Source organism: Xylaria bambusicola (genome assembly GCF_022495145.1).
Source record: "Xylaria bambusicola strain CBS 139988 unplaced genomic scaffold F5B22scaffold_27, whole genome shotgun sequence".
Taxonomy (NCBI): Eukaryota; Fungi; Ascomycota; class Sordariomycetes; order Xylariales; family Xylariaceae; genus Xylaria; species Xylaria bambusicola.
The window spans coordinates 335,285-351,254 of record NW_025953580.1 but is presented as its reverse complement, the minus strand read 5'-3'; the positions used below and the strand labels follow the sequence as shown (position 1 = coordinate 351,254).

At 46.4% G+C, this 15,970-nt stretch overlaps 2 protein-coding genes across 2 annotated transcripts; both read left to right on the top strand.

The window, feature by feature from the left end:
* Positions 1 to 5,875: 5,875 nt before the first annotated feature.
* F5B22DRAFT_610880 (ribosomal protein L14 domain-containing protein) lies at positions 5,876 to 7,568 on the top strand. Its single transcript, XM_047975242.1, has 9 exons — positions 5,876 to 5,984; positions 6,125 to 6,172; positions 6,225 to 6,243; positions 6,302 to 6,390; positions 6,449 to 6,527; positions 6,580 to 6,639; positions 6,690 to 6,728; positions 6,820 to 6,858; positions 6,930 to 7,568. The coding sequence occupies exons 1-9, from the start codon at positions 5,971 to 5,973 to the stop codon at positions 6,960 to 6,962; spliced, it is 420 nt and encodes a 139-aa protein (XP_047829852.1). The 5' UTR covers positions 5,876 to 5,970; the 3' UTR covers positions 6,963 to 7,568.
* Positions 7,569 to 13,210: 5,642 nt separating this feature from the next.
* Positions 13,211 to 15,126, top strand: F5B22DRAFT_610872 (uncharacterized protein). The gene is made up of 2 exons (XM_047975241.1): positions 13,211 to 14,290; positions 14,356 to 15,126. Exons 1-2 carry the CDS (start codon positions 13,610 to 13,612, stop codon positions 15,070 to 15,072), a joined length of 1,398 nt encoding a protein of 465 aa, XP_047829851.1. The 5' UTR covers positions 13,211 to 13,609; the 3' UTR covers positions 15,073 to 15,126.
* Positions 15,127 to 15,970: the final 844 nt, after the last annotated feature.

The window sequence follows — 15,970 nt, the reverse complement described above, 5'->3', positions numbered from 1 at the left end:
TTTGCAGTCTAGTATCTTCTCTCTCCCCCTTGGCAATGAATTGTCATGTGTACGATGCTCAGCAAGTGAGCAGGTAGTGCGTCCTCAAGTCCACGAGTGATTACTTACCTAGTAGGTGGATGGGCGGCATTGCGGCCGGCGATTGGTCCTCCTGGCGAGGATGACAGGGGACTGGCAGAGGAACGGCAGGGGGAGCGTTTGCAAGGGACATGGGGTTTGTCGTAGCGGCATCTACACATGTCGGTGTTGACAAATTGATAAATTTGAAGCCGTCCGTGTCAGGTCAGAGGCATCCAGCGCCGTCGCAATGTAAAACCAACGATGCTGATTTCCAAGTCAGCACACTAACCAGCCAGCCCTATGTAGGTACTACATAGTACACTACCTACTTACCTTTGATGTAACGACGATTGAATCGGTGGCTGTGGCCGTTCGAGTTGCGAGCTGCGGGTTTCACATCTCACATCTCACCCAAAGTTCACGGCCACGCCGCTGAACCAGCCGCCCTCCTAGTCTACCTACAGTAGGTACAATGGGTAGGTGATCTACAAACACGCCTTGTGATCGTCGGAACACAAACACTAAGTGCTAATATTAATTTGAAATACCTACCTACACTACACAACGTGATCCGAGGGTTCTCTTTGCAACTCTAGCACTGTCGACGTAGTTCTTCTACATAGTGTAGAGTATATTAATCTCTACTGCCTGCGAGGTACATATATTGGTATAGATTACCGATGGCATTGCGTTCGATTGTACGAAGTACGGCATGTAGGGATCATATTTGGGTCTCAGATAGGCGCTGGTGGCTTGCCGCCAGGCGACCCTTAGCGAGAGAGGCATCTGCGTACTTACCTACTTAGTAAGTACCTGTAGGTACCTAAGGTACTTAGTGTATGCAAGTAAGTATGATGCTGTGCTTGAGCTAGCTCTAAGGTGCACTAGCCTTAGCAATTACTATGTAGTCTGTAGTACTACGCTACCTACACTTGGTTAACTGTTAACTGTAACATGCCTAGGTAGGTCCTTAAGTAAGTCCTACACTATCGCGGGCTTCCACTGAGGCTACCTATCTACTCTAGATGATGTAGGTATGTGAGGTCTGGAAGAGCCCTTTGTTACGCCACACATCATCTTACATGTGCTAGGTATGTAAGTAGGTAGGTAGGTAGGTAAGCCTCTTATCAACTTGACGGTAGGGAGTCTGTAGTTCCCCTTAGCATATATCTAGACGGTTTCACATTCAATGCCGTCATGCATCGCAATGTTTACAGCATAACCTCAGCAGTTGCCGCAGTAAGCTGCCAGTTTCTTTCGGACCCGATGCTTCCACGTCCGCGTGTTTAGTGTGTTTGTTGTTCCATCCAGATAGTCGAGACGTGATCTTCAGACACTACGCCTCAATACCAGACGCTGGGGTCGGGTTCATGTCATGATCGGCACAGTAGCTGAGGATTAAGGTTAAATCAAAGTTAAATTAGAATCATTATTGTGGATACCACCGGTCGAGCTCGAGGATCAACGGCCTACGCTACGTACTTAATTACCAAATATGAGCATGTGTAAGTAGTGTAAGCACTCTCAGAATGATGGCAGTTAATGCGCTACCTACCCAGGTACCAATCAAGGTGTCTACGAAGTACATAGTAGGTCGGAGGTTACATTGGAGAATCCTGACTTGCGGGCACGTGGATATGTGGTAGTGCAGTCTGTACAATGTGTAAGTAGAGCAGATTTCAGCTGGCCAGCACTTAAAGGCAGTCATTGGTTGTTGACATGGCATTAGTCAGATGATTCACGAGCCCTTCGACTGAGGGAGCATAATGGCAGTTTCCAGCCGCAAGCATCTGTAATGAGGTTATCACCATATGCATAGGTACATAGTGCAGTAGAGGCAGAGATAGAGAGGCTTGGTAGCAAACCTACCGACAAGTACATTAGGTACTCATACCTATCGTACCCCTTGCAGATGGTTGTAGCAACGGGGAAACTTGCCCGAGGCCATGCTTAAGTGGTGTACAATGGCTCGCGATGCATCTTGGCGCAATACTACAGCCCCAATCCCCAGTCGCTGGTGTTTTGCTTTGCGTCAGTACAAAATCCTCCCAGCTGTTCTGTCTAAGCATTTTCAAAAAAGGTCCTGCGCCACGCTTATACATTACGACGTTCCACTCCCGTGTCTAAATTTGGCGGCAACGTTGATCTTATCTTTCCAGATCATGATCACAACTTCTAGGTAATCGGTTTTATCTTGAAACAAAACACCTGCCGTCCGATCTCCGATTGTTCTTACCTTGACTTGAGAGACCTTATTACTCAGTAAGTAAGTGTGGAACCGCATAAAATAATCAGACCCAGTAAAAATGCCAAGATGCCCCAGTCATGATGATATTTGCAGACCGTAATTCAAATCATTGACCAGAAGAATCCTTTAATTAGGTAATTTTGATGAGCATACTTCAATACGGGTGTATGTTCATCTTGAGGCCGAATTTTTTCCAGTTGAAGTTTCCATATATTGGCTCATACTTCTCTCTGTGTACCTAGATATGTGGTCTTAATTATGAAATTTTCGTTGCAATCGAAAAATGAGAGACAGGGGTTCTATCTGTTTCTGCTTCAAGTTAGGAATTATAAGGGCCATAACCACGTGTAGCCACCACTTGGTCTTGAGAGTTGCAGATAAGGAATTTGAACCCCTTGGCCATATCTTTTTTTGCTTTATACAGTGTAAATTGATAGTAATGGCTCATATGCCATGAAAAACATGCGAGATATACAGGAACACTTTCATTATCACACCAAGTACAAAAGGTCAGGAGTGAGGGTATCCAGACTCATTCGGAGTATTTACACTCAGTTTCTTTGTCCTTGTCCTCAGATTGCTTATAACATGCGTATCGCAAGACCCAGCGTGTTGATTTAATGACCAATGTGCATGCTTTAGCCAGTTACCACGGACAGGGCATTTACTTGTCTACATGAGCTGGCGCGTAGGCAAACTTGCCAACATTAGGCTGCTGGAGGTGTTGGGGGTCTGGGCAAGGAGACAAAGAGACCTAGATGAACAAATAGCCTGAGTAAGTTGATATGTCTCCGCGTCCCTAAAGTCTGCTAACACATCGCGCAACAATGAAAGTTTTACCATACACCGTTAGACCTTTTTTGACATGAGGCAAAGATAGGTAGTGTAGTGTACACCATATATAGGAGGGCCACAAGGTGTACTAAAGGGTCGTCGCGACAACGAAGATACGGGGGAAGCGGACAAACAGTACAAACAGCTCCACTGTATCACCTTCCACTATGAAGAAGGGTATTTTCCAGGTGGAAAGTGTTGATGATATAGGAGATTCTATAGGCCTTCATGTTTACGGTATATCACTTGAATGTCTGAAAATGATGATGTAGGGCCCTGTGACCTATGCAAGAAGCCTACCAAAATATTATAGCGCTACGAGCACTTAATCATATGCACCAGAGACTTGATTTTATCACACCGCTTATCCGAATAAAAGGGTCAGGGGCCTAGTTAAAGGGCCGGGATGTGATAGAGTCTGGGTGATCTAATCCAGGGTATTTCGGAGTTCCTCGTCCAACAACAGAAGTCTTCCCGTCCTCATGCGCAGATCCCTGGCGCCAATATCTACCCATGTGTTAATCAAGAATAATTAAATAGCAATATTGAACTCCTCCTAGAAAAAACCGGCAGCTGAATATAGGAATTGATAGGCATAGGTGTGGTTATGGACAAGCAGGTAGCATGAAATAGACATTGAGCCGATGTAGTGCAAAACAAACAAGACGTGCTCGAAGAAGTTCAACACCTCATTGAAAACCCAAGATACATTCCTCTCGAATGGTACGCTGAAATCTGTTATCAGACCCCCAACCCCCAGACGGTATCTTGCAGGATGAATCACATGCATTACGCGTAAACTATGGCGCCACTGAATTCATGACTATTTCTACAATATCGGCATTCCTATTTGCCGCTGAAAACACGGCAATATTCTCACTTAAGAGACATCGCAACCTAATACTAGTACACGAGGAGCTTTAAGCTCAACGACGACGGTTAATTGGATTATTAGCAGTCGGTATATGTTGTTGGAGCTCCCCAGCAGGTTATTCTGACCTTCGAAGTTAACTCTATGTAAGATAACTGTTACTAACTAAGAAGTGAGCGTATATAGTCTAAGGACTCCGTCTTAACTTTTGACCTCTTGAACTTGGGGATGACGAAAAGAGTTTTACTGTAGATACTGTATAAAACTCTGAACGCCCTAGATGTCATCATCCCCTAGCCCCCAACCCCCTCAGGCGTTGACATCAGTGATGTACTTCAACATCCCTCTGCATAGGACAAAAGGGTGATCCAACCAAGAACTGGGACAGTAAGGTTTGTTTTCAAAACCATCCACAAGGCAATAATTCGTCATGGCTACGAAGACCAACCTAGCTGACCTTGGTCTATACTCAATTGAACCAACCTTTGCAAGGTCCTGGGGCCATCAATATATCTCATATAAGTGGTGGCTGGTCAGTCTCACCCCGAAAATGACGATATGACTGTCTAGCAGCTGTGCCACAATCCTGAGACTACAGAGGCTTCAAAACTCTCGCGCAGCAACGATTGCTACGACACTCATGGTGGCAGTTCTCATAAGCTGCTGCCTGAAATCTTTATGGTAGACACATATAAAAATGTCCAGCGCGTTTAGTGCGTATAACATCCAAAGGACACCGCCTGCTCTAGAACAATCGGCTTCGCTGACGTCAAACTGATAAGCTATTGTCAACCAGTGTTGATACATCTAATCTCCCAACAAATAATTAGGCAAGTTTTAAACTTCTAGCATACCTCTTTTCGACCAAATGAGATGCCACCTCAACCCTCTGGTGCTCGCAAAGATATTCCTAGCATGCAATAGCCAAAGGAAAGTCTACTGGGTCATCTTTGGGCTAAGTACTACTTAATTCTTTTACTCTGCTAAGGCCAATGTCACAGTACTGCCCAGCTGTGGTTTCATGTATTTGTTCTGTTATTGCACAAGGAGGGAAGTTCTAGTTTTCGCCCCTTATTCCCTTTCCTAGCGTTATATACAATGTTCCTTGGTTCCGTGACAGCCAATTCGCAGATTCGAGCACGGTGCTCGATTATTACGACAGCAGAATCATACCGTCCCATCTAGCGTTTGGCATAATATCAACGCTTAAAAGCTGTCTCTTCCATGAAGTGGAAGTCAGATATCGGCCTAACTATATCGCTATCGAACTGGAGGTAGTCGGCTCTAGGATTTTCGTATCGACACCTATCTGGCGTGAACTTCTATCGCACCGTAGAAGAAGCCCCACCCCTGTGCCAAATCTTGGACTGGGAGTGCCTCTCACCAATCTGATGCATCATGAGTGCCAGCCGTGAGTCAAGTCCTTGTTTCGGCGACTTGAGATTCAAGGAAACTTGGCAAGTCATACCTACACGAGTCTCGAGGGCGTCCATATATTCACAGCACGGACCAGCTCAAAATTCAGGAATCCTCGGTGCCACACCGGCTAATCTCCGCCCGCTCGCTGCTTCGTTTCGACCTCCAGCTCTAGAGCGCCCTTAAGATACAACCAGGTAGGTAGGCATGTAGATAATTGTATATATCAGAATATTCGAGAGGTCGAATTGAGAATGACTCCTGGGCTACTTGTAGGACATGTAACCAATAGAAGAGATGTAAAAGGTGGACCAGTCCAGGAGTATGTGCAGGTGGGGCTCGCTTTCAACTGAAATTTTAACGATAACGGAAGCAGAATGCCCTATGTGCGCACTATCGATACCTTATCGGCGAGCTGCTTCCCCCACCAATTTCAACTATGCCAAAAATAATAGAACTACACATTCAAATCCAGCATCACCACCAGCACCACCAACCAGCATCGCCAGTACCATCACGATCACCCTCATAGACAACCAAGATGGCCAAACAATCGTACGTGTTTCCTATTACCCCGCGCACCGGCTCGTTCGGCTACGGTGACCTGTATTCGACCGAACTCGAACGGATCCAGCGTCAACGATACCCGGGCGAGCCTGGAGCAATCGAAGTTTATGCTGACCCTCACATCACAGACGTGGTGCTCCTGGAGCCAAGTTGCGCATGACCCGAGGTCTCCCGGTGTACGTTTCCCGAGTCCCATAACGAACGTTTCTGTACTGACGAATCGACTAGCGGTGCCGTAATGAACTGCGTGCGTGATCACTACGACCGATACGATCCGACCGACCGAATGACGCTAACTATCACAGGCTGACAACTCGGGCGCACGAAACCTCTACATCATCTCAGTCAAGGGAATTGGTGCTCGTCTCAACCGTCTGCCTGCTGCGGGTGTAGGGTGCGTTATTCTGTATCACTCTGCCCGCGTGGTTGGTTATTCTAACTTGGCATGTTAGTGATATGGTTATGGCCACTGTCAAGAAGGGAAAGCCCGAATTGAGGAAGAAGGTCCACCCTGCCGTCATCGTTCGCCAGGTAATTCCCCTGAAGGCTTTTGAGACCAGCCGACTCCGACTAACATACCTAGTCAAAACCCTGGAAGCGCTTCGACGGTGTATTCCTCTACTTTGAGGACAACGCTGGTGTGGTGAGTCACACAGATTGTATTTCATAGCTTCACGCGCTAACATCGATTAGATTGTAAACATCAAGGGCGAGATGAAGGGATCAGCCATTGTGCGTACTACGACCAACTTATTTATTACCTTATCGGTAATCTCTACAGCTTACAGTGAAAATGACGTGCTGACCTATTTTGACACATCAGACTGGCCCAGTCGGAAAGGAATCAGCAGAATTGTGGCCGGTAAGTTATTCACTCTGGCCCCAAAATTTTTAATCCATGGTGATTACAGGACCCAGGCTGATTTATCCTAGCGTATCGCTTCAAACGCCGGTGTTGTCATGTAGGCGAGGGGTTAAGAGCTGAGGATACAGAGGAAGAAGAAAGTCACAACGATTATAGGGATGACACAATACCTCCCAGATCTGAGTCGGTCACAGGTCTGAGGTGGTCCTGCATGTTGACTGAGATTTTCATGGTTACGCATTCCCATAATGAACCATTGCATCATGTCTGTCTCGCTCTTTGCACATGTGATTACACTCTACACGATGAAGTCAAACCTGGGAGGCAGTGGAAGGTATTACCTTGCTTGATGGGCAGCAGTGTCGGTTTTCTTGACCACCTAGGTAGCCATCCCCTAGACCGAACATGTCTGTGGAGTGTAGGTGGTATAGAACAATCTACATCAAGATGTCAATACTACCAACGTTGGAGGCATCTGTACCAAATTTTGAACAATTGCATGCAATATGAGTATTTCTATCCTAAGGCAACTAAACTGCGGTATCAGTTTCATATAATTATAACCTGTCTCCTCCTGTTGACCCTAGCATACTTCTCTAATCTCTTTTTCTACAATCCTCGCACTGGGCGTCTGGATACACGACGTATTTGCGCAACATTATCCAAGTTGCCAAAACCCTGACTAATTTATCTGCTTCTAGTTATCTGTACCTATTCTGTATCTACTCCTTACCCGGCAGAGTACCATATCTCTAACTATCTCACGATTACGACCGCGTGTCTCATGCTCATACACAATATACTATATGTATACTAATGCTGGTTCGTCGCGCTGCTGAGGTTTACAATTATGGAACAGCCACGCCTCATGGTGCTTTACTTAGCGAGAAGTGGAATACATGTCTCTCGCCTTGATGGAAGTATGGATGCGGCCACTCGGCTGTGTAATATTAAGGTGAAACCCCCTGGATGCAGACATATACTGATGATGCTTATGTGTCCGTTCTGAAAACCTTCATGCCTATTTCTTGATTAGAGTAACGATATGGTACTCGACCTTATTCGCTATTTTTTTTATCTCTAAGTTGCCAGGTGGCAATACTTACAGGGCCGGAAAGTTTTGGGGGCGACAGTTTAGCCAGTAAAAGAGTAATAAAATATCTACCCCGCAAGTTTAGAAACAAGAGGTGAGACTGCTTGGAGGGAGAAGTAAAGTAGATGGATATCTCGGCGGAAGATAGGGAAAGGAATGCCATGGGTGAGTTTGTGGCGTTCAAGGGCTTGTCATGCTAGGTCAACAACTGTCCTATCATTCACTTGCTACTCTAGTAATATCTAGATTGTGGGATCTAAATTGGTATACCTATCCTCGACAGAGTATGGTTGAAGTGACTGTGGGTGATACAAAAACTCTCCAATCTATTGGAGCAAGCAGCCTGTCAAGGTTATGACAATGCTCATATCAATCTAGCTACTGGAACTGTCTCCTCACTTTTAATACGAGGGCAGCAGCTAATGGCTATGGGCAATTGTAGCTATATGATCTTTACTCCTTGAAGACGGCGATGATACGCCAGATTCAGAAACGAAATAGATCAAACCCTCTTGCACATACGGCATAGCGAGATTTGTAGGTAGCAAGTAGCATCGCGTGTATACAAGGAGGAGTCCGTTCCTTGTCTATTCTCAATTGCCCTTCAACCATTACGTGTCAACTACGCAGCTCAATTGTCATGCTTGAATCAAAGTTGTTGATAATTTTTTTCCCTTCCAAGAACCAAAGTTAGATAACGGCTTTGCGATTCGGCAGAGACTACCACGCCGAGTGTTTGTGTCTTTACGCCTCACATCGCCTCATCTATGAGTTTATATGTCTGGGTAGGACTTACGTACTTAACCAAGGAATTCGAATGGGGCGGCTGAGCAGGCGAATCCATACAAGCTAGGTACAGTAGTGCGCGTGAGCAGAAACGCAGATGTGAGGCGTAGTCGGATCCTACTGTATGTACACCGCAAGATCTGATTTCGCCGTGGTACAGTTTACTCACTCTATTGCCAGGCCGTGCTGCGGATAGATCCCTCCGTTTATCAATCTCGGGCAGATCCTTCGTGGTATGATCGGAATGCAACCCAATCGTAGTAACATCATTGCAAGGGTGCCTTTTCATCGAACTATAGGTGGTCGTGGATGGTTGAGTTGGTTGTAACGGTGACAATGGCCGCGGGCTGATTATGTATCCTAGCTTACCTAACCATCTGAGACCGACGCACGCCACATCCATACATCTGCATCTGTCTATTTATATCACCAGCGCCGCACCACGGGTATCGTGACTCGGGTAGCGATACGCCACTTCTGCATACCCACATAGGTATACTAAATACACGGAGAGCGCTGTTGAGCAAGTACTTAGGCTATTCTCTAAGTGACGTCTTAGAGACTGACCGGATAACATATATCTCTTGCAATCCGGGACCTAAGAAGATCAGCTCGTTCCCGGCTTGGGATCGCGAACCGCACCGCGGTGTAAATGTTCTAGACTCCTTGGCCATCACCTGACCTAAGTTATCTGCATCTGTGGTTTGACGATGGGATATGAGGACGGGAATGGTATAGCGCTTGTCGGCCGTGACGGAGATTCGCCTGAAAAGAGTAAAACTCGTGTGAAGCGTTCCAGGGGCGTCGGCGTGTCCTAACTCGAAATACATAGTACTTACAACGCCCAATATCTGGGGGCAATCAAGAAGTCCATGACATTCCTTACTTAGACATAGCATTTTGCCTACTACGTAGAATTGACAGAGGACGGGACTAGATCACGCTAAAGTTGGGTTGTCTGCCTACCTACTTACTTGCTGTATCCGGGTTAGCAAGTGCCTAGGTACTGCTATAGTAAAGATGATTGCTAGCTAGCTAGCGGAGAACGACTGAAGTCCGACTTGTCTATGGCTTCAGTGCTTTCGAAACTAGTTAATTGTATGCCCTACTAGTATATGCTTATCAAGCCGCTTCCCGCTTCCCGTGGCGCTCAGACGAGCGTTTATTGCGAACAAATTGCACGCGTCAAGTCGAGAGGGTGGGACGAAATATGATTCTTCGGAGTCCGGGTGGAAATCCTGACAACTTCTTGCCGGCGGTTGTTGGGGCAGGCGATTATCATGCTGTTGAATTCAGGTTTCAGTCTGGGTGCTGGGTAGCATTGTGGCGCCAAGGCTGTTGACCGTCAGCGCGAAGCAATTGATGTGAGATGAAGCACGGGTTGTCTTTCACCACCACCACCACCGCCGCCGCCGCCGAACGCTTCGGTTCTGCTGTAGTTCGCAGATGTCCTCGGCACCATCTTTAAGTAAGTAAGGACTGGTAGTCATACTGATTTACCTAGTATACATACCTGTAGCAGTGTCCCGATAGACGAAGCATGGTGCGTGTGTCTTTTGCATGTCGGTATACCGGTATACCGGTATACCGGCATAAGACGGCATGTAAGAAATGGGCGATAAGCTGCATGTACATGTACGTAGTAGTTAGCCAAAACCAAAGAATAGCGTTGTGTGGAACCAATCAACCCCCCTCCCTTTTTAGATGAGGATCATAGTGCGGAGTGCAGTGCAGTCCTTGGCACGTTGGATTGGTCTGGATTGCGTTCCAGTAAGCAAGCAGATTTACCATGGTCAGTGCCTGGTCAGTGCTGTTATTTTTGGGTGGTGGTCTGGAGCGGAATTCGCCCGTCATCTTAAGCCCGACCAGTGGCGTTGACACGCTTCAATTTTGTTGCAATTCTACCTGGTGTACCGGTATCATATTCTTCAGTCAGTTTCAAATGCACGATAGCTTGTCGCTGTTACTGATGGAAGATTATTGAACTCTGCTTTATCCCTTTGAACTAGGATTTTCAGCTGTTACCCTGCCACCTAATCTTGGTAGTCTATTAGTCTATTGTTAGAAGATATTTGGTATTCTTTAATATACTGTGTCGTATTTATTGGAATTAACCGTCATATTCTGCACCCCTTGCACAGGAACTGTTTGCATTATGAAAAGAGTATCTCACCGGGTGGGAAACAATATTAGCGTGGAGCCGGCTCACAGTAGGAAAACGACTTGCAATGGACAAGCTAGTTGTTGATTCCTTGCGGATCTGTACAACACCAGGTTAACGTCGAGATACCGTATGGCTTTAAATCTAAGGTGTTCAAGGGACGGAGTATTCATGCTATACTACCGGTAGGTAGTACATGTGTGAAAGAGCACGCTATGACGCAGTCGTCGACTACAACCCAGAACGAAAAGCCACGTGAACGATGATGAAGCTAGCACGCGGCGTCAGCTGTGAGACGCGAGAAAGGTGACCTGGATAGAAAGACGGGGATCATTCAATCTTGACCCAACCACTCGGTAGCGCCTGAAGATCCCGGGGTAATTTGTCCAGGGGCCGAAAGCTCGACTCAGGCAGGCAATGCAGCATAACGTACTGGACTTTTGCTAGTCCGACTACATGCATTTCAAAAAGCACGTCGTATAGTAGGTCATCGTGACCCTACCTACTAAATACATGCAGAATTTCATAGAACATGGTATCCAGACAGAGGTAGCTACACGTACGCTCAGGCTGTAGGTGTGTATCACCAATATCTGAGACGGTTTAAGTGCTTACCAATAGGAGCTTTGATATGACAGATTATTAATCTTTCCACCCCCTCCCCGCCCCCCATGCCCGTCCATAACACCGCTCTCAGCGTTTGCTATCGTGGACGTTATTTTAGGCAAAGATTTGGTAGGTAGAAGGCTTTCTATTCTGACCTTGGCTCGTATCTTCCCTTTCCTCCTCTCTAGCTAGGGAGATAAGGCAAACCTAAGCCTCCAATACGAATTTCGATAGGCCATCGTGTGCTGTTATCGGATCTTCCTCCCTTTTGTCTTGGTCTTTCTTGAGTTCAGCCTCGATCGGTGAACGAAGGATTCAACAATTCCTTGAGTGTACACGCACTACAGCACCTGGCATCGGCCATGTAAACTCTCGCATAATCCTTTGCCAAGGGCAAATGATGGGGTCAATGTTAGGCCATCCTTGGCTAGTCTATGAACAGACAAGCAGACAAGCAGAAACCCAGCATCTCGCTAGTGGAAAGTCCAGAGTGGGATCTGCAGTTGGTAATAAACCCGTAACCAAAGTTACTTTAATGCGTTACCGACTCGTTGGGTTTGTGCTAGTCACGGTCGTCCCGGTGGAGGTATTGGCTCTGTTGTCCTGTTCCAGAAGCACAGGACGAGAACACTTGACTCGCAAGGTCTAGGCAGGGAGCCATCGCACTACGCTTTGCGTGCGCTCTGTAGATAGTAGCCGCGCAGGCCTGTTTGAACGGCTCTTTCCTGAGTCGGGGAGCATATATGTATTCCAACTGGTTGGTTCTGAGATAAAGCTCTGCCTAAGCCGTCGTCGGCTCGGCGTCTTCGAAAAAAACACCTAACGTGCGCTAGTGTATATGGTATGACTAGACTCGACCTGAGCTACCCCGGCATTTATAGCAATCCGAAGATAGCTTCTCAGAAGTTATACTACATAGTCGATGTTGACCTAACAGAACGAAGATATCAAGCTTTGCATGTAAACTTACTACCTGTACATCTCATCCCTTTCAGTATCACCATGATCATCTATACGCTAAGAAGACTCATCTTCTCTAGTGGTTGATCTTATCAGTTCAGCTGGCATCCCTAAATCCCGGCGGTAGCTTCGGAACTCATCGCACTCATTGAAACGAGAAGATAGCCATCTAGGTAGTTGCCTGTTATGCCTAGAACAGTGCGTCATTGGGTAATCGTGCTGATGATGGCTTGTGGCTTTGTGGATAACAGTGTCAGCTGTATTATTTTTATCGACATGGACGTTTAGAGTAATCAGCCCTGTCAGAGCTTACTTCCCTATGAAAAAGTTCATATTGGTTTGTATTATGAAATACGGCTCAAGGTAAAATTTCTAAGCCTGTTCCATGTCGAACAGAGGTGCGCCAAGGCGTTACCGTTCGCGCGGTACACACAAAGTAGTCTCGTTACGTCGATTTCATGACGATCTCCGAGAATAGGATGCGAGCCTTCTAGAAGTGTAATACAAAGAAACATGTTAATCGTACTCCATACGCAAAAGAATGCGATCCTTCCACCAGTGTTTGCCAGAGCAAATGTAGTCAAGCGTCGATCCTGCAGGTACTGTAGTCGGCTCCGTACCAAGAGATAGTGCTAAGTTAATGACTCGGAGCCCTGCGGTGGTGTCAACAAATCATGTGTCGTTCCTCAACCCAAAGCTATGTTTTGTATTTCTTGCAGCTCCCTCCACACACACACAATGGAGCTGAGAGGACGCTAAGGGCAACATTGACCCACGTGGTTAAATACATTGAAACCATGCTACAGTTAGCGTACTGTTGTCAAATGCAATCCTCTGGCTCTTATAGAGTGAGGAGGACCCCGAATTACTTGGGAAAGACAAGTCGTCGCCAGGAAAGCCACTTCAAAAGCTCTCGTTCCGGGACTTGTAAAGGGTGGCGCAAAACTAATGGGCTTGGAACTTATTTATCATCGTCTCTTTCTTGGATTATTTCTCCTCCACTAACATAACAAAGTGTCAATGATTCACATGCCTCGGGTCTTCGCTCGTTGAGGCACCTCTTATGGCTTGGCCACAGTCTAATCTGACGATACCCGGAGACGAGCCCCAAGGCTAGACTGAGACGTTCAGTCCACCTCACTATGGCGACGGGCTATGCCAACATCGGTACTCTGAGCCCCTTACCAACAGTGGTACGCACGGGCTCTATCGCCATCAGTGTCTTTGCTCTGGCGTCCTTCATCTCAGTATCAGGACTACTACTTTACTTAACCTATAAGTTAATAGCATGGCGGTTAGGGAGATGGACACCCAAAAGTTCTCGAAGAAAAGCACCTGGGCACATGTTTGCGACCGGACCCATCAAATTCGGACCTGCCCACGATGCTGCCCGGCTCGCCGGTTCAGAGCCAACGGTTGATGCCCAGTCACTTGTGCCATCGGAGAGGTCAAACAGACCCCTTTATCCGAACCAATTCATGGTTCTCTTTTTGAACCTGCTCATAGCCGACTTGCACCAAGCGACCGCTTTTTTTCTCAACGTATCCTGGGTCCTTCGAGATGGAATCGAGGTCGGAACCAGGACTTGCTTCACTCAAGGTCTCTTCGTATCTATAGGCGACCTTGCTTCAAGTCTCTTCATGTCAGCAATCGCCATTCACACTTTTTACTCAATTGTGTACAAATACCGCCCTCCGCATAAAACTCTCTACTATTATATTCTCTTTATATGGGCATTTGTATATCTTATAGCATTGTTGCCTATAGCTGGCACCTTGAACGGCGCCTCGGCAGGAGGCTTCTACGTCCGTGCCGGAGCTTGGGTAAGTCACAGTATCCCTAGTTGAGGAATAGGTCGAAGAAGGAATGCTTATGTCGCTCATTATAGTGCTGGGTTAATAAGAAGTATGGCGATATCCGTCTACTTACGCATTACATCTTCATATTTATTTCCATCGTCCTGTCTTGGATACTTTATACAGCTATATACTTGTCCCTGCGACGGCAGTACAGACGAGGTAGCATCGGCACCACGAAAAACAAGGATTACCACCATCCGGTCTTTTTGATTTACCCAGTTATTTACTTGATATGCATATTACCGCTAGCGATTGGCCGTGTGTCCACAATGGCTGGGAGAGAACCATCGCTTGGGTACTTCTGCGCTGCGGGAGCGCTAGTGGCTAGCAACGGCTGGCTGGATGTCCTCCTCTTCACGACGACACGCCGATCGATCGTGTTCGCGCACACCGAAGAGTTCGGGAGCGAGGACACGGGCGTTAATACATTTGCATTTTTAAAACCACAAACGTTCGGAAATACGATTTGGGTACGAGGCGGCGATGACGAGGAGTCTCGAACACAGCCTACTGGCGGCTGGTGGCGGATACTGGGCGATCCCGAGACTCATGTCCGGCGTCCCTCCGAGGGCGGGAAGAATGCTAGTCAGACATCCCTGGCACTGCCCGTGGAACGTAGTGGCATTCAAATGGAAGTTATCACGACTGTAGTCGTGGAAGATACTGAGCCACGGAAACCAGAACGCTCGAAAACCCCATACTACCAAAGGCATTTAAGTTGGTCGCATGGCAAGATGGCAGGATGATACCCCTTTTATGTAGAATAATTAAAAACTCCAATCTCACTGCCTTGTGAATCCCAACGCTTGTATGACAGCACTAGAATTGTTTTGTGAATGACGGTAACATATTACCTCTTGTTAGGGGACCGCTAGCCATGAAGAAAGTCTTTTTGGTTTGGTCGATGTTATTGAGCAATAGATCAATAGCTTCCTCCGATTTACTAATTCTTGACAATACAATAGGTATATTCTCTTCCTAAACACTAGTTGCCTTAGTCGTTATCGCCTTGAACTCATCTGCTAAGCTTGCATCTTGATAGTATACACTGTAAGTTTTCCCTATCTTCGATATCATGGTTACATTCATGATTAATATCCTGTTGTAGGGGATAAATGGGATTCAATATTTACAGCTCCGGGTCTCGGCCCTTCGTACGAGCTCAATGTGATGACTATTGGATCTATCTCTTCCAGAATGCTATTGCCAGTATAACCACAATGCTTTAAATGATAATTTGAAGGGACTGGGTCCTACTGTGCCCCCTTTTCAATCTGTAACAGGCAATGTCTTCTTCTATTGAAGGGGAGTTTGAGTAAACTATATGCGAAGTGTCATAAATCGCATCAGGGGTATAAGTACAGCACAAAAGGTCAGAAGTAAATACAATCAGGTTCCTTCTAGTCGTGTACTTCCAGTTTCAAATTCCCTAGTACGAGATATGTCGGCCACATCTCAGATAGTCTTCAGGAAGTAGATATTCATTGATTATAACTTATAGCTTGTCAGAGAGCTAGTATTCTTAAAGATACGAAAAATGACCTGAAACTACATGAGTCGGGTGTAGTGAAACTTTAAAGATACTATAATCCTGCAGGTTGTTAATTTGAAGTTCCTAGCCTAGCAAGACTTCAGATCAAAGTA

Bases quoted from the DNA above. Each gene is read 5' to 3' on its own strand.
- F5B22DRAFT_610880 (XM_047975242.1), top strand. The intron at 6,528-6,579 runs GTAATTCCCCTG...TAACATACCTAG, and splicing joins CTGCCGTCATCGTTCGCCAG to TCAAAACCCTGGAAGCGCTT. The intron at 6,640-6,689 runs GTGAGTCACACA...AACATCGATTAG, and splicing joins TTGAGGACAACGCTGGTGTG to ATTGTAAACATCAAGGGCGA.
- F5B22DRAFT_610872 (XM_047975241.1), top strand. From the start codon at position 13,610: ATGGCGACGGGCTATGCCAACATCGGTACTCTGAGCCCCTTACCAACA. The intron at 14,291-14,355 runs GTAAGTCACAGT...CGCTCATTATAG, and splicing joins ACGTCCGTGCCGGAGCTTGG to TGCTGGGTTAATAAGAAGTA.